We start from the raw sequence: 27855 nt of genomic DNA, 5'->3' as shown, positions 1-27855 counted from the left end.
GGAGACGCCATTCGTGATACGCAAGGCATCTTCGGCTGAGCTTGTCCACCTTGGTGTTCCGAGAACCGTCCAGGTGTTAAACCACCAGGGAAATTCTCTGACATTCCAGCCAATTCCAGAGATGCAGGGCCTCTTGAAAAAGAGTCCACGACCCCACTCTGCCCTGTTTGTTGCAGTACCACATGGCGGTAGTGTTCCCTTTATTGATGGCTAAAAGGCTTTCAGTGGCAGCCAGACCACCCGAAGCTCCAACAGATTGATATGGAGCTTGGCTTCTGCGGGAGACCAGAGTCCTCTGATCTCCACCTCTCCCAGATGGCCGTCCCTTCCCAGAACAGATGCATCCGTCACTACTGTGAGGTCTGGGTGGGGAAGAGAGAGGGGTCTTCCCTTTAAGCTACCACTGCAAGTAGTTCTCAGTGCCCTCTGAAATCTGAACCAGGTCAGTGAGATTTCTCTTGATGCTGAGCCCACTGGAACTTCAGGTCCCACTGCAGAGCCCGCATGTGCCACCTTGCAAGGTCACTAGCAGGATGCAGGAGGCCATGAGGCCCAACAGCCTCAGAGTCATTCTCACCAAAATCCAAGATAGAGGCTGAAACAACTGTATCATAGCCTGAATATCTTGAACTCGCCATTCGGGAGGATGTCCCAATACTGCACCAAGTCCAGAACTTCCCCAATCAAAAGAAGAGTCGGAGAGGGAGTCAGGTGTGACTTCATCACGTTGATAGTGAACCCCAATGAATGCAGATAGTTCGCCGTAGAATGGAGGTGAACGACAACTGCTTAAGGCGAGCTGCCTTCAACAACCAGTCGTAGTGATAGGGGAAGGGCTCGTCTGATAGGCTGCTACCAACGTCATCACTTTTGTGAACACCCGAGGGGCCCTGGTGAGGCCAAAAGGGAACACCGCAAATTGAAAGTGCTTGTGACACACCGTGAACCGCTGGTAGCGTTGATGGGCAGGCAGGATGGGGATATGAAAGTAGGCATCCTGCAAGCCCAGCGCTACCATCCAGTCTCCTGGGTCCAAGGCAGACAGGACCTGAGCTAGATGGAGCATCTTGAATTTCTCCTTTTTGAGGAAGTAATTGAGGTCTAGGATAGGATGAAGGCCTCTGTCCTTCTTTGGAGACAGGAAGTAGCTGGAATAGCAACCACTGCCTACTTCAGGCCCTGGAACCCTCTCTATAGCTCCCTTGGCCAAGAGAGTTGAGACTTGAAGGGACTATTTGCAACACCCACCCAATGTTTTGCCATTGGTGGAGATGATGGTGTATTCTGCCACCGACTGGCTGAGATGGACCAGAAAGCTTTTGCGGCATAGGAGGGGATGGTAGCTTAGCTCGACATCTGGTTTCCTGACCCATGAGGCCAGGGTGAACGGCGTCCATGGCCTTGCAGAGGTTGCTGAAGTTGCGGAGACCTCTGACCTGGGTAGGGTTGCTTCGGCTGATACCCCCTTCTGTAGCTACGAAAGGAGTGAAAATTGGATGAAGCCCTTGGGGGGGTAGTGAGGCCCATAGACTTGACCGTGGCCCCCGACTTTTTAAAGTGCTCAAGGGCAGCATCCGCCTTGTCCTGAAGAGATGGGAGCCATCAAAGGGCATGTCCATGAGGTTGGCCTTAACATCCCCCCAAAAAACAGATGTTCTCAGTTAGGCGTGGCGACGAACCGCCACGTCGTGGAAATCGATCTACCTAACAAGTCTGTTGTGTCCAAGCCACATCTCACTGCAAACTTAGCTGCATCCCTCCCATCTGATATAGCTTGGGAGAGTAGAGCCAGGTCCTCCTCCGAGACTCTGGGCAGCACCAGCACTACTGTGTCCCATATGAAATGGGAGTAATGGCCCAAGAGACATGCATTGTTCACCGACCGCAATGCTAGGCAGGCAGAAGAAACACTTTCTTCCCAAAGTTTTCCAGCCTCTTGGATTCCCTGTCAGGGTGTGCGGAAGTGAATGCGCCACGAGAACTGGAAGCATGGACCACCAAGCTTTGGGGTGTGGGGTGAGTGGTGAGGAAATGAAGGTCGCCCGGTTCGGGGCAATGGCCTTGGGTGATCGTCCTATTCACAGGAGCTCCTGTGCTGGTTTTGGACCATGTCGGCCAGAAGGACGTCTATCAAGGCCTTTTGAAAGGCAGCAGGGGTTCCGAACACGAGACCGAAGGCTGCAGGACCTCTGTCAAGACACTCGTCTTGACTGCCACTGTAGGAAGCTGCAGGTCGAGTACCTCTACAGCCCTACACACTACCATGGCAAAAGATGCTTCCTCCTCCGTAGCCAGGGTAGGTGTCCAGACTTTTGGCCTCACCCAATTCCTCATGCCAGTTTATGTCTTGTTGTTGTGGGATTTATAAGGGATCCTGCTCCTCTCCCTCCCATTCCTCTTCCTCCACTCCTAACCCTTCAGAATAGGGCAGAATAAATGGCATGGAGCCTTATGGCTCTGTCGGTGCCGGTCTCGGCGTCGGAGGACGCTCAACCAGCTTTGTGTCATCAGGAATGTGGATAGAGGAGGCGCCACTATTGGGTGCCAGTGACGCCGAGGACCTCGGCGCCAAGCGCAACGCCGGGGAACTTCGCTGTGGAGGTGGAAGGGAGGGAAGGGAGGGCTTGCCAAGCTAGGTCCTCCCTGTACCAGGGATGACCTGCCAAGCCAGGTCCTCCCTGGGCTGGAAGCAAGCATCCTAGGACCGGTTTCGGGGTTTCACCCCTCATCAGCCAGGATAGCTTAAATCTGTTGGCACAGTGAGCCCGGGACCCACGTCTGGGCATACCCGGCGCACTTAGGGCGAGGAAGCAAAACACATAATTGATGGACTGAATGCAGAAACAAGCTAAACATACACCCCCAGTCAAGAGATCCGGGCTAAATCCAGCATTCTTTTGATTACCATGCCACCCCAGTTTAGACTTGGCCATATGCAAATCAGTCTTGACCCTGTGCCTCATGGGAACAGTCCAGCCCAAACTCGCAGCCAGGTCCTCCCTTTGGCACCATGGCCCGGTGATCCATGATCTACATGGTGCGGTGACAGGCGCCACATGTTTTGAATCCCAAAATCTTCTTGCTTGACATTGACAAGCTACACACCAAGGAAATTGGCAACAAGTCAAAAAAAGTCTGTGTAAAAATCACTGGGGGAAGCTCTTTTCAACAGATCGGCCCTGATGGCGCAGAAAGAAAAGAACTGACGTCAGCGCACTGGGGTGGCAGTTATATTGATGACACGGGCATCACGACGACGAATATGGCGCCGACAACGTCACGCAGAGTTGACTGTCACCACCTATCAGCGTGCAGGGCTGCTGCTGAGAAAAATCTTCCGGATCCAGCCTGACGCCTGGTAGTTCAAAAGTAAGGAATCTTCTGCTAGATGTCTCTATCAGATGTATGTTTTTAAAGCGTTCTGGGTCCCCACACGTGGGAAGTACTGTTTAGTGCTTATGACCATTGATAAGGATCCCCTAAAACAGACATATAGGTTACCTTTAAGTGCTGCTATTTATATAGGGGTAAAATATGCACAAATTGATACCAATTGGTTGATTACCTGCAGTGGGATCTCAATATCCAGCTCAAACTGTGGAATCTTTTCAGTCCAAGGCATAAACTTCTTGTTTTCTGTGTCTATGTAATAATCAAACACCGTTCCTTGAGAAGGGAACTTTATGGATTTAAATTCATTGATCCACCATCTGCTGAACTCAAGACGGTAGTCTATAAGCTATAAAAAAAAGGGAAGAACACTTGTCATAAAGAAACATTACACCGTTTTGTTCTTAACAAATAAAATCATATTTTCAGATTGCTATGCCCACCTATCAATGATAGGGAAGTGTCAACAATTTAATAATGCAGAAATGTATCAGCATTCTTAGAATAATGTTATGTTATACAAGGAATAAGTGGAGTCTGATGTATTAAAGAGGATCACTGCAGTACATTTTTTGCTTTGCTTTGCGACTAGCCTCTACTTTGCTGTGCAAAGAATGTACAAAGCTGTCATACCACAAAGGGACGTCACCAAAATTGAAAAACCTCAAACATCATGACTATTTAAGCGCTAGGGAACAGCTTTGAACTCCTTAACACCTGTTGTTTTTTTTATTTTATTTATGGTCAAGTGCACAAATTGCACAACTTGTGATGTATAAATTGGAAAATGTAACTAATTGCAATTTATGAATCATATAATAATAAGCATTAAACCATATCTTTACCTAACAGCGATATACTACTGTTAGCAATAGCTGAATACATGTTTCATTCTTGTGATTTGATTTAGCTTGCAAATTGCGAATATTAAGTCACAAGTAGATATTGTTGCGGTGACTGCATAATCTTATAGATAGAGAAAGTAAGGCAGAAGCACTGTAGGCGATCCTTGGAATGGAGCTACTGAAGAGGTGTGAATAAACAGAAAGTTGAAGTTCGCTGATCTGGAACTGTAGATCCTAGCTGAAAAATGTGTCGCTGGAAGTCCAACTTCATAGTAACGTCTCACACTCTGCCCGTAAGGCTAATGAAAAACAGGAGGAGGATTCAAGGGCTCATTAACACTCTTGGGGTAACCAATAGCAGTGTTGACAAAATTTGTAAAGGTTGGTTAACCTAAAAGTAAAGAGCGAATTGCCAATTGTAGGCTTAATGCCGAATCAACAGGTAGCACAAGTCACCGAGCTATTTTCCACCACTAGCACCAATGGAGGAACTGATAGAGCCAGTTCGTTTTTCAGCCAGAGGTCAAGACAGGAGTATCTTCCATCGACAAACCTCCTACAAAACAGCAAATACCAGGCCCTGTATTAAGTAATCGAAAATGTTTTTTTTGTATGGTCACCCCCAAAGAGTAAACTGATGCTGTTTTTTTGCCTCTGAGTGCACTGAAGCCTGCTAACAAGACCCCAGTGCCTATGGCCTGACCCTAAACTGTGCATGTTTAATTGGTTTGTACCTAATTAGCATAAGCTAACTTACTTGTAAGTAAGCATGGGCGAATTTTGCGAATCTCGCGTTCACGAATTTTACGGATTTGCGAACTCGCAATCCGCAAAAGCCGCGAATTCTCGCGAATTTGCGGATTTTTTTTTTTGTGTTCGCGCGGGTTTCTGCCAGTTCGCGAGGGTTTTGTACAATTTCGCAAAACGCGAACTTACCTGTCGGGTCGCAAGTTTCGCGAACTTGTTGTTTCTACGTGTCCAGCCTGTTTGGGACACTCTTCTTCATCACTGCCACTCTCTGTCACCACTGCCACTCTCTGACTACTCATGCCACCCTCTGGCCCACCCATGCCACCCTCTGTTTCATCACAGCACCCTCTGGTTGTCCAGTCAGTGTACATTATTGTGGCAAAGCAAGCACACCTTCCCTGCCTCAAGTGACCTGAATTAATTTGGGGCTGATTAATGTGTCACAGAATATTTTTTTAGCTGGCACCTGCTTCCTTAGTGCTTCCTGATTAGTGATCTTTTGCACTTGCTAAGTGCTTTCATTGTTGCAAAATTAGTTACAACACCTGCCCTGCCCCAACTGACAATAATGAATTAGGGGCTGATTAATGGATTTGAACTTCCAGCCTGGCTCCTGCTTGTCTCCCTTAGCTGTAATTCAGGACCTTTGTGGCATATGTGTAACTATTCTGAGGTTCAGAGCAGGGTCACATAATAGTTGCAACTGGCAACTGAACTCTGGAGGGGCCCCTCAGGAAGCACTACAGGAAATGGCTACTAATGATGAGCCTGAACTTTTGAACCTGGTAAGTAGTTTCAGTTTTGCTAAGATCGTATTTCTGCAATTTTGCGCTTATTCGCGGGGCGTGAAGTTGTACTGGGAAGCCGCGAACTCACGCGAACAGTGCGAGCAAGCCATAAAATCCGCTGCTCGCGGATTTGCGGATTTTGCGGGAGATTCGCGAGTCTCGCGGATTGCGAATTTACCGAAAATCCGCCAAATCCGCGAGCAAAACGGATTTTCCGCCCATGCTTACTTGTAAGTCCCTAGTAAATGGCACACAGAGCCTGTAAGATACAGGGTCAGTGGCGTAACAGAGGCCCCCGCAGCCCCCACGGTGCAGGGGTCCCGCAGTCTAAGGGGCCCCCTCAGCACAATGTAGACTGGCCTGACTATGGGACCAAACGCCGTAATTATTTACTCGCAGCAGTCAGTGTCACAGCACGGTTCACCTGGGAGAAGTCTCCGATAATCCTTCTTCTCACGTAATGCCAATAGCCTTCTGGTCGAGTTTGCGCTATTTAAAAACTGCCCAAAAAAATAAATGTGTTCACTGTGGTGTGGGGACATTAGGGCCTGGGCAGGCTCGTTGCATGCACGGGGGCAGGAGCAGAGCGTGCAAGGAACCACTCGACACTGCTGCTCTGTGCCGGAAGTGACCCCCACGAGTGGGCGCTCCCATTTATTTCAATCCCCCAGGCCACGCCTGGCCTGCGATGTAGTGCATGGACACCGCCGTATCTAGACCGCTAACTATTACATCCCTATCCAACTCAGTCCTTGAAAGAATACATATTCAAATAGTTCAACTGACAAATACATAGTCTTGGTAGTTGCGTGGTTCTCGAGGTGCGGTGGCTGGGTGTCGCTCAGCAGACAAAATCCCGCAGGCGCTGGCTCGGACAGGGGTTCGGCCTCAAACTGTATCTCTGGGGGCAGCTACGCAGCCGCTTGCTGTCAAGGTCTTGGGTTTCTGGATGTGGGCTGGCCAGAGGTGAGGTGTTGGCCTCCGACGTCTCCCTGTCTCTGCTGCTTCCCGGTCTCCCAGTGGGGCTCTCCGGTGCGCGGACAGCTGGGGCACTTGATTGATCAACAGAGGGACTTCTGCCGGGACTTCTTTAAACCAGGAGATGTTCCGGGACACCTCTTCCCCTTCTCTCCGGGCGGTTGCCATGGTTTCAAGGTTTTCGGTGACTGTCCAGGTACCTGTTCCATAGTTGGTTCTGAACTTCCATCCCGGACGGCAGTCTTGCATGAGGACGGTGGCCCCTGTGCGGCAGATGCTTACTTGTTGGTTCCGCCAGGCTCTCCGAACCTGCAGGTCTTCAGCGTCCAGTGGAGGTGGTGACCACCCCGGGCAAGTCGGTGTAGGAAGGTGGATATCTGACTATATGGTTACCCCAACTTTTTGCCTAGTGTTTTTCTGGTTTTCCACTTAGTTGGCCTGGGATCCTGCTATTCCGGGCCCCAAGCTATCTGCTCTCTCTACAAAATGAACTCCATGTACTTTAGGTACATACCTGATTGGGTATTGGGTCACCTTTGTGAGCCCCTGTATAGTGTACCATAGGTACCCAGGGCATAGGGGCATCCAAGGCCTACCAGGGGCTGCAGCATGTATTATGCCACGCCTGGCTGGCCATCCAAACTGACACCACAGGCTGATCACTCAGCTTGGGTAAGGTGGTGTAATCACCCCTTACTTAGATATAGTATATCTAGATCTACCTTATATATAGACACATAGTAACCTATAAGTCACTCCTATGGCAGGCCTTAACAATCCTGGAGGCAGAGTTCTTGGTTTTATGTGAGAGGGTGCCCTAGCATGAGCTGAGCCCCTCTGCAGCTTTTGGAACCATTTCCTTATAGCTGTTCTATGATATAGCCATACCATATTTTCTTAAGTGCATTATAATCCTCGTGGTTAATGCTAACTTTGGTTTGGCTTTATCAAAACATGTCGTGTAAGGTGTCAAACACTTTGGAATACTACCCCCCACCAGTTCTGGTGGTGGGAGTAGCATTCCACCCTCCTAGAGGGAAAAGACATGTATGTTCCTGCTTTTCTCGGGTAAAGTTAAACAGAGCCTCAGCATCACAAAATGGATGCAGCTGCCACAGACACGAGTCTGACCTCCTGCTGTTGGGGAGAACTCCAGTAAGGGATGCCTGGACAATAGGTTTCCTGTCCAGGGAGGTGCCAACACCTCCCCTGACAGCCTGTAGATTATTGGGGCAGGGTGGGTTGAATGCAAAGATGCTTTTCCAGACACTTGCAGTGGCACACAAGGTGCTCCATGCATAGCCCGGTTCAAACCAGTTGATGGGGCACTCAAGCCCCGCTCTTGTGTGAAACTGGACAAAGGGAAAGGGGTGTAACCACCCCCTTCCCTGGTCCACCCATAGGAGGGACCTAGCAAGTAATCCAGCCCCTAAAATCAGTATAAAGATAGGAGCTGTGTCCACTGACTTTAGATTATCCTGGAATGAAACTCTGATACGAAACTCTTGGACCATTGACATTCTATTCTGACTAGAAGACTGAAGACATCTCCCTTGTGGTCAAGGAGTGATCACCCTGTGCAAACAGGCACCACCAGTAACTTGCCAGTCAGCTTTGTTGATGCTCCCGCCGGAACCCGAAGACTCAGCGACCCAGGAACTAGACTATCAGACTTCTCTGACTCTTAACCACATCCACAGCAAAGCTGAGACCCTTGGCAGACATGAGAGACGTGGGTCTGGACACCCTGGACTTCCTGCATTTTGCTAACAGCTTGACTACTGAGGTACCCTCGCAGTTGTGCATTGGGACATGAGAAGCCCCAGACCCGAGCGCTATTTGCACAGAAGCTCAGCCCTCCACACTCCACGAGTGCGGCGTGGGGCTTGCTCTTGCATTTCAGCTTGACGCGTCTTCCCAGTTGCTAGCCCACTGGCTAGTCGGCCTTACAAAGACTTTCTTTTGAAACTAAACGGCTTTCCTGGTTGCTCCAGGCTTGCTCCAGCTTCCCTGGAAAGGAGAAGCTCCTCAGACCCTGGTGGTCTGACTCAAAGCCAATCTTCAATTCCTGCGTGGATTGCGTTTGCCAAGACTTGTTGGGTCTGGTCCGGATACGGCACTGCAGTCAACTAGATCCTTTATGAGACAGCTCAAATCCAGCTCCTGGTCATTGTCGATGCCTCCTGGTCCTTGTGGCTGCAGAGACAAACTTCACCTCTTCACTTGAGATCATCGCGACATCGCCTGGTTCCTTCCTGGTTCCTTCCTGGTCACTGGCTAGTGACCCAGAATCTGTCCCCTCCGCTTTCAGGTTCTTCCCTTCTTCGATCCACCCTTGGATCCACCCGGACACTCTTCCACTGGCCCCCTGCAGCACTTCTTTTGCAGATCTCCATTGAAAGTATCGAGTAAACCCGACACGAAAAGACACCTATGCACCCGGCTTCCCTGGGTGAGGTTACTCGAGTACTCCGGTCCTCCCGTGGGTATGGACTCTCCAAGTGTCCTAGTTTAAAGGGGTTTTGTCATGTCCATCCCGGAGTGCCCTTAAACAGTAACTTTGTAACTTCTTCTTTCTCCATCATAAGTCAATGGTAACTCGCGACTGTGTCTAGGCACTGCAGGCGTCTCCCGTGGGTCTCCTACTTCCTAACCTTTGGTTGTCTAGTGTAGCCCCAGCGATTCCCTAGGCCCTAGGCCTATTCACTATTTTTGAAGTGGTTCTTATACCACTTACTTAGTATATGGTTTGTGAGGCCCATAGGGGAAAGCTGTATTTGTGCAACTTATCGTATGCTAATTGAGTAACTTGTGATGTACTTCGATCTCTGACCTCATAAAGAGTTCAGACGGTTTGTGTTAGAAATAAATACATATATATTTGATATATACCTTGTGTGGTGTCCTTTCATTTGGTATTCAAGGGATTATAATTGGTAAAACAGCTTGCTTCACATGCTCTCTGAAGTTTTAGCCTAAGACTACTGGTCCATGCTACCACTAGGATAGCTTGTCTATAAGGTTGACTTTACAACCACCATCAATAAGGGTTGTTTAAACTGGTGCAAGGTGCCCACTAGAATAGTGGACATCATATGCCAGGCTAACTTCTCACAGTCGGTATCAGGTCTCTTCTTGGACCATGGAGCATGAGTGCACACGGGCTTCTCTGACTTGTGCAGTGGGGTGCACTCCGGTATTCTCTCACAAACTCGTGGAATCTCTGTTCCGGGTCTGCCTGCTCCACTACTGCGATGTGGAACATCTTGTTGAGGGTACGCATGAAGCATTCAACATCGCCATTGGCCTGTGGCCACTGTGGGGTGACTTGTAGGTGATGGATCCCCCGCTGTCTCAGAAACGTGGCGAACTCAGCACCTTGAAACGGTGGCCCGTTGTCGCTCCGTACCTCCTGAGGAAAACCAAACATGGCGAAGACTTTCTCCAGAACTGGTCCTACATGGTGGAAGCCGTGGACACGACTGGTTCTACTATGGGGTACTTTGAGAAAGCGTCCACAATTACTAGTGTGTGCTTTCCTCCGGGAAAACTCCCAAGTCCACGCTTACCTTGGTTCACGGGACAGTGCATGCCTCTTCGGTGATCTGAAGTACTAAAAATATATACCATAGAGCTATACTTACCAATAGCCCATATACCATATTTACCAAGAATAAATCAGTCGGCAATGGAGAAGGTTCAATCGTTTATTTTGCAAAAGCGCCCTATATAGGGGAGCCTCTCTCTCGTCCTCACCCTCAAAGGTGCACAGAGGAGACTGCTGGATTAGATTCAAAACAGTGCATATATACTTTCAGCATACCTCATGAAGACCCGGTACATGGAAAAGTACCACTTCTATTGAAGCCAACAGGAAAACCCATATAAGGCACAATTGATTGATTCGAAACTCAGCTCAAACTAATCCGGGGGTAGGTCAGTAAAGGTGCCTCCCTTTCATTCTGGGGCACAGGAGTACAGGCACGGGACCTGCAAGAATGTGCTCATCCTACAAGAAAGATAGATGCGACCTTGAGTTTCTTAAGTTAGAATCAATGGTTCGTTCATAGCCCAGGCCGACCTCTCAGGCACTCTACACAGTAGCAGGTCACGTGTTTTCCTAACTAAAGGAAGAGACACAGGGAAATGAATAACAAAATGGTGTTTGTTCAGTCAAGGCCTGATTCTGAATGTATGCATGGTTCAAGTGTATTTACAAGGGGTTTTCCTAAGGTGGCATGCTGATAAATTGGATACATTAGGCCAACATTATACAATATCGATTTATATTCCTTCAGACCGCCCTTTTGGCCTGATGTAGCCAATATATACAAAAAGAAAACAGCAGATTTCAATCCAAAAACATACCCTCATCTATTTGCATTAGATCTGTAACTTCCTTTTGCACTAACTGCTTCTCCATTTTCGCCTGACGAGAAACTGTCAATGAGGAAGTAAGCTTGGCAGCACAATAAGAGCAACATGCTGGCCCACAATGCAGGCATAGGCAACAAGTAAATACCACCAGAATTACTACAGCAAGGATCATGAAGATCTTCCAATCCCAGGTGGACAAGAGGTTCCAGAACCACTCTGTTAAGGACCAAGTACCAGTGCAATTTCTGAATGGCCAAATGTATAGTTGGAGCAGAATCAGGTATATACACGCAGCAGGAGCTGCCGATCACACGGCATGCTCCTCCTGGATCAGCTAGGATGACGTCAAGCACCATCCGATTCTGAAGCGAAACGAGCCTCGTAGCTTGAAGCTCTACCGTCAGGTTAGTCAAAATTCCAGCAGTGGTTTGAACTACATTTCCACTATTCTGGACAGGTGTCCAACATCTCTGCTGGTAAAGATAGGACCCCATATAGTAAAGAGACCCGTTGCTATATCCACAAGCTGCTGTAAGGCGGTGTCAGTCTGATCTGTACTGTCAGTATCGATACTTCTCATAGTTCGTATAAAATCTGAAATTCGTTTAGTCAACTGGTGATTCTTATGATAATTAGAAGGGGCTATACATACTGGAGGATAAAGGAAAGACAGGTAACACTGCCCTGCCTATCCTCGGGGAAGCCAAGTGTAAGCGTTTTCACAGCATACAAAATACACGTTAGGCAGAGTTATCAAGGGCGGGGTGCTATTGGTATGCAAAATATAGGTGTAGTTACATCTGCCGTCTCCTACCTTAACATGACCTTTACCTCTAATACAAAATGAAGCAGTACTATTTAAAATGGGAACTGGCATTGCCTTATCATCTGTGACATTACGATCTTGGAAATACTGGAAATATTGCGTGGAGTTAAAGTGTTCAAAATCTAACATTTCTTCCTTCAACCATGTAGCATTCTCATAAGTGTTGTACATATTCATACAGGCATCTGGGTCTAAAGATCCCTCTCCTTGGTTTCCAAAAGCGTTGACTCCTTGATGTTGTTCTATATGTCTTAAAACAGCTTCATAACCCTTTTCAGTCTATCTTTTGTCATCGGCTACATAATGTAAATACATAAGAGATAGCAACTGAAACCAGGCCTCACAACTCTAAGTGTGATAATGGCAAAGAAATGAATAAATCATGACGATGCATTACAGATGGCAAAAGGCCACATACCCAACAGTTTGTCCTATTTGTGGTGCTATGAGCTTGATGTAACATTTCAATGAACACATTTTTAACATACGTTTCTCGATGTGTTTCCTTATGGGGAGGCCAAGTATAAAAGAAATGTTCAGGCGGAGCTGTTGTAGTACCTAACACCTTATGCATAGGGTATTGGAAATCTAAATACACAAGTACACTCATTAATATTATCATGATTACTGCAATAATTATTACAAAGGCCATCTTCACTCTGATAGCCCAACCGGAAAACATGGGGATATTTTCAGAGAAAGGTTGGGGAGGAAGGGGTCGTTCATCTTCAAGGGCAAACCGGGCAAAGGGATACATCCTAACTAAAAGTCCAAACTAAACCCGGGAAAAGGTGCAACCCAACTGCCAGAGGGTTTCTTCTTCCTGTGTCTGTCTAGAGCCTCACAGGCAGGCTCCTATCGTTCATCAAAAAGAAAAAACTTCACACTTTGATTCCACCATTGCAATTTAGGCCCTTAGTGTAACACAGTCTTTCTTTCTGAACAGAGCAATGTAACAGTTCCAAGCTCTCAACAGGTTCAGTCCAGTGTCTTGCTCAGTACCCCAGTGAAGAGCTAACTTCAACCCTACAGCTCAAGTCTTTCCCTATCTCCTAAAATCCGAAACTGGGGTACCGCGTTGCTTTCGGGGCCGTAAACTGTATCGAAGATGGCCAGGTTGTTCCTGGTCATGAAACAACACAGCAGCAGGGACATTCAGTGCAACAAGGTTCTCAGAAGCCTCTGAGGAATCAGCCTTATCAAAGGGTTCAGCGACTGGGGCTGATTCGTCTCCTTGTGGTATCAACAATCCTTCCTCTTGCCCGATTTCAAGGGCATCTGAGAAAGGCACAAAACTCAACCTCCGCTCTCCTTCTTGCGTTAGAATTCCGTCTCGGTTCAGCTGGTCAAGATGGAGCGGAAGGGGCAATTTTTCCACGTGGGCAACGTGAATCCAGTGTTTCTTCCCGTCCACTTTTACTGCTGTCCGAGTTGCCAAAAGAATCTGGTAGGGACGGCTCCACCTCGGTTCTCAACTCGATTTCGGCTGATAATTTGGACTTGGACCCACTGTCCTGGCTACAAACGGTGTCCGGGACCCTCCAGCAGCGGCTGCAGTATGGCTGACACCTGTTGATGAATGGAACGCAAATCTTTAGTTAAAGCGTACAGGTAATCTGTCATCATAGGGTAATCAATATCACAGAAGGACCTAGGTCTCGGGACACCCCACACATTAGCTGGTCGACCAAAAATGACCTCATAAGGTGACAGCCCGGCTCGTGAATGGGGGGTTACTCTTAATGACATTAACGCTAGGGGCAAAGCATCAGGCCAGTTCAAGCCTGTGCTTTCTTGAATCTTTGCCATTTTTAACTTCAGTGTACCATTATATTTCTCAACCAGTCCTGCAGACTGCAGATGTCGTGCTGCATGAAATTTCTGTTTTATCTGTAAACCATTACAAATATATTTGACAAGGTCTGCATTAAAATGTACCCCGTTGTCCGTACAAATGACTCGAGGCAAACCAAGCCAGGGCAGGAACTCTTTGATTAGGGCTTTTGCAGTGGCCATAGCGGTGTTATCTTTGGTAGGATATGCTTCAACCCATTTACTAAAAGCACATACCACCACTAGCACATATTAAAGGTTATTCACCCTTTCGAGTTGAATATAATCCATTTGTATTACTTCAAATGGTAAAGAAGGAGGCGCAAAATTCCCACTAAGGACTGTCTCCCTCCCTCCTGGATTATACTGCAAACAGACCATGCAGTATTTAACCACATGGGCAGCAGTTTTCGAAATCTTCGGGTTATTCCACACAGGGTCTAATAATGCACAAATGCCTTTTGCACCAATGTGAGCGGGACCATGAGCCATCACAACTACTGCATACACCAGTGCATTGGGCAAAAGCCATCGCTGTTTTTCAGTTTTCCTGTTCCCATTTTATTATTTCATCAGGGGTAGCTTCTTTCTGTAGTTCTCTAACACTTTCAATAGTATTGTCAAACACTGTTGTCTCCGCCACCCACCTTGCTGATATACTGGGGAACATAGCAGGCATTTTAGTTTGCGCTGTATTCTTCGCTACCTGATCGGCAAAGGCATTTCCCTTATCTGTGGTATCAATAATTTTCTTGTGGGCGCTGCACTTGATAATGGCCATCTTTTCTGGTAAGGTTAAGGCATTCAACAATCTTTCAATCAAAGGGCCATGTTGTATCCTCTGACCATGGGAGGTAAGAAATCCTCGTTCCCTCCACAGCCGCCTAAAACTATGGGCTACACCAAAGGCGTACTGGCTGTCTGTAAAAATATTTACTCTTAAACCTTTACTCAGTTCACATGCTCTTAATAATGCTATTAGTTCAGCTGCTTGCACTGGATGATGGGAAATCCGAGCGGTCTCTACTACAGTTCTGAGGGTAGTTATAGCATATGCAGCTGTTGTTGTGCCATCTGGTAAATTAAAACAAGAGCCATCCACATACAACTCCCCTTGGGGTTCAGATAAAGGGGTGTCAGTGAGGTCTACTCGTCCCTTCGTTTCTTCTTCGGTCCTAAATATACAATCATGGACATCGTCCTTTAGATCACTCGAAGGGAGGGGTAGTAACGTGGCTGGATTCAGGGTGGCACATCGTTTAATAGTAATGTGGGGTGCAAATAGAGTTAATTCGTAACCAGTCAATCGCGCACTCGTAAAGTGCTGGGTTTTTGTTCGATTCAATAATATATCCACAGCATGCTGTACCATCACTGTGAGGTCAGTATTCAACACAATCCCCTCCGACTGTCGAATGGCCACCGCCACAGCGGCAGTAGCCCTTAGACAGCTAGGAAGGGCTCTAGCAACATTATCCAATACTGCCGAAAAAATATGCACAAGGTCGTTGCTTTCCGCCAAATCCCTGTGTTAGCACTGAAAGGGAACAACTATCCACCTCATGTACGTAGAGTACAAAAGGCTTTCGGTAATCCGGAGTACCCATGACGGGTGCAGAGCAAAGAGCAGATTTCAAAGAATCAAAAGCGTCCTTACATTCATCCGTCCAGGGCAAGGGTTCATGCACATCTTTGGTAGTCAAATGCAACAAAGGTTTAGCAAAAAGAGAAAAGTTAGGAATCCATTGGCGACAGTAGGAGGTTATGTCAAGAAAAGCACGAGCATCACGTTGAGTACGGGGCACAGACATGTTAGAAATAACAGCTATTCGTTCAGGAGTTAGTCTTCTCCCCGCTTTCGACAGTAAATGACTAAGATAGGTCACTTCCTGTCGACAATACTGAAATTTGGATAAAGATACTTTATTACCATTAGCCGCTAAATGAGTCAATAGTTTGACAGTGGCTTCTTCTGCTGTGTCTGACGCCACCAATATATCATTCACATACTTGATGAGAACATTTCCAGGGGGTAAGACTAATTCATCTAATACTGCTTTTAGTGGTTGTCTATAAATACTAGGACTCTCTGTATAGCCTTGTGGAGCATGACAAAATCCAAAGCTGCGGCCAGATAATGAGAACCCGAAAATGTGACGGCTGTCAGGGTGGATCGGAATACTAAAGAAGGCATTCTTCAAATCTATCACTGAGAAATACTGGGCAGTAGGGGGAATCATAGTAAGACTTGCAGTGAAATCTGGAACCACAGGATATTGGGGAACCACTATTTTATTACCCTCTCTTAAGTCAATCACAAAACGATACGTATTTTTATAATCAGGGTCACCATCCAGTGGGGCCTTTTTCAAAATCAGTACAATGGGACTATTACAAACATTAGCAGCTGTTTCCTCTATCTGTCCTTTCTTAATCAAGTCACGAATGATCTGTAATAAGGCCTGTTCGCCCTCTGGCGAAATTCGATATTGTGGGATACATGGCAAATGTGCATTTGGTTTTAAGGTAATTGATACAGGGGGTATTTTTAACAATCCCACATACGTGTCCCCCTTTGCCCAAAGGGTCTGGGGAATTTTGGAAAATTCAGGTGGAAGATGTTCATTTTTGACAAAACATTGAGACATGCTTTTAGTAGGAGGCTGCATGGTTAAATAAAAACCGTCAGGAGAACAGTAAATAAGAGCATGCAATTTCTTCAATATATCCAATCCCAACAGACTCCCGCCACAACTGGAAGTAAGCAAAAATGGAGAGGCCACAGTAATTGGCCAAAGTGCTTCTCCAAAGTGCTTGTTCCAAAGACGTCTAAAGATGAACAATACAATTCACTCACCTGGTGCACTCAGGTCTGATTGAGTGTTCTCCACTGCCGACTCCTTTATAGACCAACACGGTCAGCTGTTCCGGGTTAAGCCCGAAGGACTCAGGCGAAGGGTTATTTAGCAGCTGTGAAGGTCACTGGGCGCGAGATTAGCATCAAGGCACAACATGTCATAAACCGTTCATCGCATACAAGCTACGCTAATCTCTCACACACCTGTCCCTGTTTCTTCTTTATGACTAGTTTTACAAGGAGGAGGTGCCCGATTTTATTGGGGGTTCATCGATATCTGATGGAAGTTCTGGGCCTCGCTAGGTAATCTATCACAAACTGGACAAACTAAAATATGGGCTTGCCATCATGACTCTGCTTTTTCTTTGTAGTGAAAATATGTATATGGTCGAACTGTAAAACGAAGAATTCTTGCCTGAAGCTTATATTTGTGTATAAAAAGAGAAGGCTGGTTCTGTAAAAACGAGCAGTCTCCTGAGAACATACATGCGCTACACGCTGTTGTACTTCTAGGATACCTATTACTGGTTGCAGCCAATAAAACTCGATCCTTGACATCACCTAGAAGACTCGGTGTTTCTGTGGTCCAAAACAGGAAGAACTCAAGAGGTCTTTGGGGGTTCCCCTGGCACCGCCGGGTCCCTAAAAACCCGGTACCTCAGTTGGCGCCCAACGTGGGGCGGTATCAAGCGGTGTCGGTCCAAGCCAGATGTTCGTGAGGAGCTTTGTGTGAAAATTCCAGAGGACGACCAGCCACTTCAGCGACCCCTGTATGTCGACGTGGCTCCAAAGGTCTTTGCTGCGAGGTTCCCCGCGTCCCGACGGCTACGAAGGACCGCTGCCCTGACTATCGCCCTGTTTTGGACCCATTGATGCTTGGTAGAGCGAAACGATAGACGAGTCTTCTAGTGACGTCATCGATCATCGATACTTCAGTTAAGTATAAGTGGAGCGTCTCCCAGTCCTTAGTTTGGTTCTTAGTTTAATATCCCTCGGGATAGCTTTGTTTGGAACTTGCAAGTGCCAAAGCCGAAGGACTCGTGTATTCACGAGACTATCGTATTCGATAATCCTTTGAAGTTTGAAGCTAGACTAGAGAGCGAAGATGCCTGGTCTTAGCAGACTTGGAAATTTGTTTTGCCTTGGTAGTAATAGGGACTACCGATTGGAGGACTCGTGTCCGGTTCCTCCGATTGGAACTCCAACATATGAGCTCTATGTGAAGCATGGCGTAGGCCCTACCACGTATAATGAAGTCTGGATCCGAAACACCAGAAACGATGGTGTCTTAAAATGGCCTCAATATGGTAGCTTTGACACAGAGATTTTGGATAATCTAGAGGTTAAACTTTTCAAGAAGAAAGCCCGGCCGGCGATGTTTGACTCCTTTCGCCTATGGCGCAAAGAAGCCAAACAGAAAGAAATGAAATTAGCAAAGAAAAATAAACGAGGTATGTCAATGGAACAAGCTGCCATTGCATTCAGGGATAACAAGGAAGAGCAAGAGAGTGAACAAACGCTTAGAAGTAGGAAGTTGGCAGTAGATAAATGCTACCCAGTTTTGCCACATAAAGGACAAGGATCAAAAGAGACACTTGAGAAGGATCCTTTAATGTCTCATCTACTGAGTTCTCCACCTCCATATGCGCAAAGTGCTACAGCACCGCAACAACCTTTGGTTGTACAACGCTCCCTATTGTTGGACAACAGGTTCTAATACAATCACCAGCTCCTCTTCAGCTGGTTCCTACTCCTCCGGCGCAGCCCTCTCAAGGGCCGCCGCCTTTGCTACATACTCCATCTACTTTTTCTACGACTTCACCTACTGCTCCAACTGCTTATCCTAATATTGCCTCTGCTACTGCCTCGACTTCTGCCTTACATCAGCCTGTCTTTTCTGGCGTTTCTGCCTTTCCGTCAGTTTCTCCCTCTGTTCGACAGAGAGTAGCAAACACTGTCACTGGTCTTTTCTTACCTTTCTTTGGGTCGCCTAATACGACCCTTAAAACAGAACTTAGACAGTTGCGGAGTCGACTGCCTGACTATCAAGAGAGAGAAGTACTGAATGAGTTAGCACGTAAATGGGTTATCAATACTGTAAAGTATGATGTTCAGTCCGTTATGGAAGTCTTCCGTCAGTGGGAAGCATCTACGCAGAGATATGTTTTTGAACAAATGTGTATATTCCTCTCTGAAGATTTGGAGGGAAATGATCCACAGTACGACATGAATGAATTATTCCGTGTGCGATTCAAGTTTGCAGAAGGCATGATTGTGGGTGCCGATGTTGAACAAGCAATTGAGATGTTATTGTCTTATAGGAGTAAGGGAAGCAATTCCCGATCACTGTCTGAGCATGACATGCCAGGTAGGAAAAAGGCGCGACAGTATCCCATGAGAGAGGTTCCCCCAGTTTGGAGAGAAGGTAATGCAAATGGGAATCCAGCAATTCCACCGCATGTCCAGCGTGTATGGGTACATGTTCCTTCGAAAAGATCTGAGGTTTTTGCTCTAAAGCAGACATTGCCTGATCCCCGTAAAAATCCTGCAGGGTATTATAAGGAGTTATCACAGACTGCCAGCTCCTGTATCATGAATCTAGCCGATGTAGACATGTTGTTTGGAAATGTTGTTCCACAGCCTTTATGGGGAAAGATTCGTCATGCAGATCATGACCAAGAGTTAGGTGATACATGGGTTAATATTGCTGCTGCTGATGCTAGACAAGTTGGTGGCTCTAAGCCCGAGCCTTTAGTAGCAGAACTTCCTGGTAGAATTATCATGTATATGAAGACTTTAATGCCTGAATTGCGTGTGAATTGGGACAAGTTGTCTTCGTGCAAGCAGAAGAAAGATGAAAATGTGTCTGACTTTTTCACAAGGTTTGAAGAGACGTTCGTCGATCATAGTGGTCAGGATGTGGCTACTGAGGGTGGCCAAAGATTGTTTGTTGACAAATTTGTACATAATTTGGTTCCAGAACTATGTAATAAGTTGAAGGATTCTGAGAGTGCTTGGGCTGTTTCCACGTCAGCGCAGATTTTAGCCACAGCCCAGTACTATGAGAATAGACGCAAAGACGAGCTAGAGAAGGCAGATAAAAAGACTAAAGAATTGAAAACTAAAGTCCTTCTCCAGCAAGCTTATCCGCCTCGTACTGCTAGTCAGCACGATTATCAGCAACCCCTGCAGTATTCGAGAAACTTGCAAAGAAACGAGGCTTCTCAACAGCGTTTACCGTATGGTCCGAATCAGTGTGCGTACTGCAAAGAACAGGGTCATTTCAAGATTAATTGTCCGGTTTTGTTACAGCGCATGAATGGTGTTTCTGGTGCGAGAGGTCGAGGTGTTCAACAAGCTCCTAGAGGTAGGGGCCGTGGAAATTTCCCCCAGAACGCTCGTCCCTTTCCGCCTCAGAATTCTATGAACAGCTTTGACCAACAGAATAATGCGTCTTCTAGGACAGCTCAGTACTATGCTGATGACTACTATGCAGAGAACGAGAATGAGGGTAATGATTGCTAGGACAGCCATGGACAAAGAGAGGGAGTTGTTTCAGTTCCAGTAGATCAGAATGGACCTTATGTTGAGGTGATTACATCAGGTGTGTCAGAGCCTTTTCTGTTGGATACTGGTGCTACAAAGAGTTCTATTATGCACTCAAAGCTCCCTGGCGCACCTTTGTCTGGCGAAATGAATGTTTCAGTAGGTTTTTCTGGCGCCCCGGTTAGGAACCCGATCTCTAGTCCTATGTCCTTTTCTGTTGGGCCTTGTGAATTAGAAGCACCCCTCATTCTTACAACAGGTTGTGGTGAAAACTTGTTGGGATTGGATCTGTTAAAGAGATTATATGCGACTTTGTACTGTTCTCGTTCGGGAGTACAACTTACCCTAGGTAAGAAAGTGGTTTCTCCAATGTATTTGTCAAGGGAAAAGATTCCAACAGAATTGTCTTCTCTTCCAGATATACTTTGGGCTACTGGATCCAATGATGTGGGTCTCTTGAAAATAGCGCCATATCTTATAACATTGAAAGCCAATGTTAGGTTGCCACGTATTCCCCAATACAAGATCTCTAGTGAAGGTGAAAAGGCGTTGTTAGCAATCATTTACGATCTGATTGAGAAAGATGTCGTTGAAGAGACAACAGGCAACATCTGTAATAGTCCTGTTCTGCCGGTTTTGAAGCGTACTGATCCTTCCCAACCACCTGTCTATAGGTTCGTGATTGATCTTAGAGAAGTGAACAAGATTGTTGTGCCACAGTTTCCAGTTGTTCCTGATATCACTGCCTTATTGACTATGGTTCCAGCGTCAGCCACTTGGTTCTCGGTGATTGACTTTAAGAATGCTTTCTTCAGCATCCCGATTGCCGAGGAGAGCAGAGATATTTTTGGCTTCTATTTAGGAGGCCGAAGTTTCCGCTTCAAACGCGCTCCTCAGGGTTACTGTGAAAGTCCATCGATATTCAGTCAGGCTATGAAATCACAGCTTGACACGATTGTTCTACCTGATGGCACGACCCTTATTCAGTACGTAGATGATTTGCTGGTCGCTACAGATACTGAGGAGATTTGCAAGCAAGCCACATTGTCATTGTTGCGTCATTTATGTGATCTACGCCACAAAGTCTCTCTTTCGAAATTACAATATTGTCGACAAGAAGTCACCTACTTAGGTCACATCTTATCGAAGGAGGGAAGGAAGCTGACCCCAGAAAGAATTCAGGTGATTGCAAAATTGAGTGTCCCAAGGACACAGAGAGAAGTGCGTGCTTTCTTGGGCATTACATCATATTGCAGACAATGGATACCAAATTTCTCCTTGTTGGCCAAACCTTTGGTGGCATTAACTTGCAAGGATACACCGAAACCCATTCCGTGGTCTGAAGAGTGTCAGAAACGTTTTTACGAATTACGTGATGCATTGTGTTCGGCTCCTGTGTTGGGTACCCCCGACGACAGTAAGCCTTTCACGTTGTATGTCCACGAGAAAGAAGGTTGTGCATTATCAGTCCTGACACAGTCTTTTGGGGGCAAACAGCGTCCATGCGCGTACTTTTCGGCGACTTTAGATCCGGTAGCTAAGGCATTGCCAAGTTGCTTGAGGTCCACTGCGGCAGCAGCTGTCTGTATTCGACAATCTGCTGGGTTAGTAATGAATAATACCCTAATAGTCATGGTCCCACATGCAGTAGACATTTTGCTAAACAGAACAAGGACACAGCATTTAACTAGTGCTCGACTGTCAAGTTATGAGCTGACACTGCTAGCGAGTCACATACACATTAAGAGGTGTGACACACTCAACCCAGCCACGTTATTGCCCATTCCTGTAGAGACAGATGAGGCCGAAGAACATGACTGCTGTTTTAGGACAGAAGAAGAGACAAAAGGGAGAGTAGATTTACAGGACACTCCTCTTCCTGAATGTAATGATACCTTATGGGTTGATGGTTCATGTTTCAAGTTGCCGAATGGTGATACGACTGCAGCATATGCTGTGACAACATTGCACACGATTGTTGAAGCTGCACGCATCCCACACAATTCTGCGCAAGCAGCAGAGTTGATTGCACTTACAAGAGCGTGTGTGTTGGCAAAAGGAAAGCGAGTGAATGTGTACACGGACAGCCAATACGCCTTTGGAGTGGCTCACAGTTTTGGACGATTGTGGCGTGAACGTGGGTTCCTGACTTCGCATGGTACAAAGATCCAACACGGTCAGTTAGTAAATGAGCTTCTCGAGTCACTGACCTTGCGATTACAAGTTGCGATTGGGAAATGCAGTGCACACAAAAAGGTGACGGATGATGTTGGTCGTGGGAATGCGTTTGCGGATGAAGTTGCAAAAGAGACTGCAAGGAATGTAACGAGTCGAATGTATGTTGCAGGCCCTGCGAGATGGATTGGTGATGTTGGTATGTGCGCAGATACGATCGAGAGTGTGAAGTCTATCCAATCCGAAGCCACAGAGAAAGAGGTGAATGAATGGAGGGAAAGCAAGGGTAAATTGGATGCGAATGGTTGTTGGATTGAATTGTCAGAGCATCAGAGATGGCTGTTACCCGATGCGTATGTGCTTGCCGTGGTGACAATGGCTCATGGGATGGCTCACATCAGTATGAAAGGGATCTGTAAGTTGTTGGCTCCAGTATGGCAGAATAGTGAAATCCCTAAGTGTGCAGAGAATGTGGTCAAGAACTGTATGGTGTGTCTGAAGTACAATCCTGGTAAGGGAACTCCAACTCCAGCTGGTCATTTTGCACCTCCAACGTACCTGTTCGAGGTTTTGCAGCTAGATTTCATCCACATGGAAAGGTGCAACAATCTGAAATACGTACTCGTTGTTGTTTGTGCCTTTTCCAGGTGGGTGGAGGCGTATCCCCTTAAGGACAATACTGCCTTATCCACAGCTAAAGATCTTGTCAAAGAGTTCTTCCCTAGATTTGGAATGCCTAGAATGGTCTGGAGTGATAATGGGAGTGAATTCTTGGGACGAGTGATGAAGAAAGTGTGTGAGGGGGTAGGCATACACCAGAAGTTCCACGCTGCAAATCGCCCCCAATCAGCTGGACTAGTAGAGTGCTACAACGGCACGTTAAAGTTGAAACTGGCCAAGATTCAAGCAAGCACAGGTCTTAAATGGCCTGACGCTCTGCCCTTGGCGCTCCTATCCACAAGAATGACTGTTCACTCTAGAGTGGGACTTAGTCCACATGAAATTGTGTTCGGCCGCCCGGCCAACATATGGGGAGTGCCATGGCCTACCAGGTTCAGTGAAATAGAGCATCCTGTACTGCTTGACTATCTGTATGAATTGAAGGCTAAATTGCGTGTTTTACACCAACAGGTCTACGACAGTCTAACTTAGGCCTCTGAAGCTCCAGGACACCCTATCGATCCTGGAACATATGTCCTCGTGAAAAACTTCCAGCGAACGAAGAATGACCAGCCCCGGTGGACCGGCCCTCACCTAGTTCTCCTATCCACAAGATCGTCAGGTCGAGTGGAAGGAAAGAAAAACTGGATCCACGGGACCCATTGCAAGAGGGTCCCGTTACCTCTGCCTTTTGACCGATGGGTCCAGGAGGGAATTGCTGACTCTGAGGCTGAGACTGTGCCTTGCTTCTTACCCTTCAGTGATGCACGTTTGAAAGGAACTACTTCTGAAAGGGAAAGCGATAACATTCTGCAAGGATCTGTGCCGCCGTCAATGCAGTTGGACACTACTGAGCCTGAACTCTCGTTTCTAGACCACACAGCACCTGGTCGAAACCGTTATAACTTGAGGCCAAGACCTATGACTATGGACAAATAAATATTTTTCTTTTTGATTTTGCAGCTCTCTCATCCAGGAAACTTGCTCATTTTTGATTTTTGAACCGCCATCCGGTTCTGCTGCTAGGGTCGCGGTTGCCACAGTCTTTGGAGTGCAGCTGGAGACGGTTAGGTCAACAGTTCTGGTTGGTCTAAGGGAGTTGCCCTAAACTGACAGAAGCACTCCTTAGCAGAATTAATCTCCAACCGCGGGCAACAACTTAGAGGATGGAGTTTCCCAAGATGGAGAGACCTGCCAGATCAACAAACTTTGAAACGAGAATATGCACTGTGATGGCAAAAACTCGATTTTTAATAATATGCATTTTCATGTTGTGTAGTATAATGATGTTCTTAATAGGCTATGCTTTATTCACCTTTCGAGTATCATTTGCACACACCACACAGCCCACTCCTCCTCCTACTGTTTCCCCGCACTCTTTTCACCCTCTGCCTGAACACGAGTCTGCCAGAAGATTAGAATTCATAAATAACTCATTCGTCCAGCTCCTACACCAGCACCAGGTTGTAATGAACACAACAAATTGTTGGGTATGTGGACTTATGCCACACAGGACAGATAAGGGTATCCCGTATTTTGTCCTGCCATTTAGCTACTATGGTTCTTTGTGGGCTTTCCAAACAATGTTCCTATTTGCCATAGAACCATATCCCCCACGTCCCACAGGAAGAAACTCGAGCAACAAGGCACTAGTGGCGGGAATCAGAAATATGAGCAGAGATATCGACACATATCAAACGATCCCCAAAGATGAATTTAAGGCGTACAGTAGATGGAATATCACAAAATATGGAATTTCCTTGAGTGAGAGCCAGCGAGCAAAGAAATCCTCCCCAATCTGGATAGTACCCCACCAAGGTCACCTATGTCTGCAGGGAAATGGAAAAAACCCCAGAGCTCAGTAAGGGAAGAGTGTCTGTACCGAAACTTATGTCTTCCCGTCTCAGACATCTCCTTCATTCTTAGCAGCTAAGGGTACCTACTTCGTCTGCCATGATAGAGCATATACATGGCTGCCCCCTGACTTTTCGGGCACATGTTTTATCTCGTTTCTGTTGCCACCCACCTACACGGCCGAGGCAGATTACCATCGGACAAGGACAGTTAGGGGTGTTGTGAGTAAAGACGACACTGCGGAACAGGAGTTTGGAGATTTCACAAAAGGTTTTCTGCCGTTTTGGGGGCCTATGGTGAACAGCAGGAACATACGCCAATTGACGAGGGTAGTTGAATCCGCCATGATTGAAACAGCTGGTGCCCTTAGTAACTTGACTGCGGAGCTCCAGTCGGACCGCCTTATGACTCTTCAGAACAGGGTTGCCCTAGATGTCATACTTGCAGACCGTGGTGGGGTATGTAAAGTGATCCAATCCAGTTGCTGCATTTTCATCCCCGATAATGCTCCAACAGTATACCAGGCCATCTCCAAACTGCATAAGATCTCTGAATCCATTCACTTGGATAAAGTGGACTGGTCCTAAATGGGGTGGTTCTGGGAACTGATATCTGCCTGGGATGGTAAACTCTGATATTCATTGGAATGGTCTTAGCCATCCTGTTCATGTTCTGCCTGTGTGTACTGTGCACTCCTGCAATATGTGGCCTCTGTGCTACATCATGTGTAAGAAAGCGTGTATCAAGAGATGAACTAAGTAACAGGATGATGCTACAGCAGCATCTCAATGACTTTATGCACACAGACCTGGACTCAGATTAGCATGAGTATAGGTTATTGCCTATATAAGGGCAAAAGGAGGGTCTGTGGTACTGAAAATTCTGGACCATGCTATTGTATGGTACCGAAGCTCTACACTCTTTGTCAGAAAATATCATCATACCATGACGAATTTGGTATCGGCAGACCGGTAATGATTGAGACATTATACCCGTGCATTTGCGTCATGATTGAGTGATGAAATCACCCTTAAATCGTAGTTTCTGTCTTGAACCCTCGGGTTCCATTTTGTGAGCGGCATCCATTTTGTGATTGCGCTTACATAGTCAAAATGACCAAGGCCGAATCCGATCTGAAAGGACACGTACACCTTTGCTGACTCCTCTTTGACCTGGGCAAGCTGACTCCACTGCCTCCAGCCAAACCTGTTCGGGCAGTTCTCATCCCAATGGCCGAGCGAGATTAGCATCAAGGCACAACATGTCATAAACCGTTCATCGCATACAAGCTACGCTAATCTCTCACACACCTGTCCCTTTTTCTTCTTTATGACTAGTTTTACAAGGAGGAGATGCCCGATTTTATTGGGGGTTCATCGATATCTGATGGAAGTTCTGGGCCTTGCTAGGTAATCTATCACGAACTGGACAAACTAAAATATGGGCTTGCCATCATGACTCTGCTTTTTCTTTGTAGTGAAAATATGTATATGGTCGAACTGTAAAACGAAGAATTCTTGCCTGAAGCTTATATTTGTGTATAAAAAGAGAAGACTGGTTCTGTAAAAACGAGCAGTCTCCTGAGAACATACATGCGCTACACGCTGTTGTACTTCTAGGATACCTGTTACTAGTTGCAGCCAATAAAACTCGATCCTTGACATCACCTAGAAGACTCAGTGTTTCTGTGGTCCAAAACAGGAAGAACTCAAGAAGTCTTTGGGTGTTCCCCTGGCACCGCCGGGTCCCTAAAAACCCAGTACCTCACAGGCCATTATTAATACAGGCCCTCGGCCTCAGAAACAGAGGCTGGGGTCGCGCGGCCGCAGTGCCGCATGTTCACATTTAGTGCACCGCCTGCACGCCATCGCGCATTGCTCTACAGGGTGGGGTAGAGTGGTTCATGTGCGCAGAGTAAACTGTGTGGTCTGCACCAGTCATCTGTGCCTGCTCCTGTGGACACTACCGAAGCAGCCTGCAAGCAACTGTTAGGTCACGTCTCCTTCCAATTCCTCATGTAAAAATTCTTTCTCTAATCATTAAAATGTTTCCATTACAACCGGGCCACATAGTCAGAAATTCAAATTTGGTGCTAATGCACCTATATCTGTCTTGTAAATAAACATACAAATCGTATACTTTGAAAATTGTGAACGAATAGAATTGGATTTTTTTTTTAAATGCACCAAAACACCAATGTTCAGTTCTTTATATTTGCGAAGCTTGCAAAGTTTCCCATTTCAATCTCACAAAGTTTATTTCTGCATAGTGTGATAGTTTTTACTGCATAGCAATATATTTTTTTCACTTTCAACAACACTAGCCAGGATGAAAAATGTATCTGTGAGTTTACCTTCTGCAGAGTTTTTCTATGTGTAATGACATTGCAGTGGAAAAGATACAGGCCACCGTCTCCAAAAGTTTTTGCTATGACTTACTTTTGTAGTACTCCTAGCTTAAGTTTGAATTCTGTGAGGAAGGCAGAAGTAAGTTAGGAACAGTCTACCTTATGTCTACAATTCATGAGTAAGATAGGAGTACTATATGTGTAAGTCTCACGGAGGAACCGGAATTGACTTTCGATTCAGCGAACCATATAGTCACTTTTTATAATTAGCGTGATGCATCTAGAATAATGATTCAGAAAAGGGGGTGGTGATGAACAGAGTGTCTGAATTAAGCAGACCACTCTTCCCCAGTCCAAAGATCAGGGCTTGATCCATCACCGTTATTTATCTCACTGCACCATCCCAGCTCAGAACCTGGCTATATGCAAATCAGTCTGTCCCTGGCCCAGTGCATCATGGGAACAGGGCAGACTAAACTACAAAGCCAATTCTTCACCAGAAAGGAGACAAGCTACCGGGGACCGGTTTCTGGCATTTCAGCCGTCTTCGGCCCGGCTTGCTTGAATCCTGATGGTGCAGTGAGAAAGGGACTCATGTCTGAGTATACCCTGCCACACCTATAGTGGCC

General features: G+C 46.5%; 1 protein-coding gene across 1 annotated transcript in view; it reads right to left on the bottom strand.

Annotated features, from left to right (window-relative positions):
- DNAH17 (dynein axonemal heavy chain 17) overlaps positions 1-27855 on the bottom strand; it is a 15539113-nt gene that overhangs the window by 6251566 nt on the left and 9259692 nt on the right. The window contains exon 47 of the mRNA XM_086931082.1: positions 3566-3739. Coding sequence (XP_086787208.1) covers positions 3566-3739 — 174 coding nt within the window. The remainder of the gene's footprint in view (positions 1-3565; positions 3740-27855) is intronic.

This window comes from Lissotriton vulgaris, chromosome 7 (genome assembly GCF_964263255.1).
Source record: "Lissotriton vulgaris chromosome 7, aLisVul1.2, whole genome shotgun sequence".
Classification (NCBI taxonomy): domain Eukaryota; kingdom Metazoa; phylum Chordata; class Amphibia; order Caudata; family Salamandridae; genus Lissotriton; species Lissotriton vulgaris.
The sequence above is the reverse complement of the archived record's forward strand: the minus strand, read 5'-3'. Positions and strand labels throughout refer to the sequence as shown.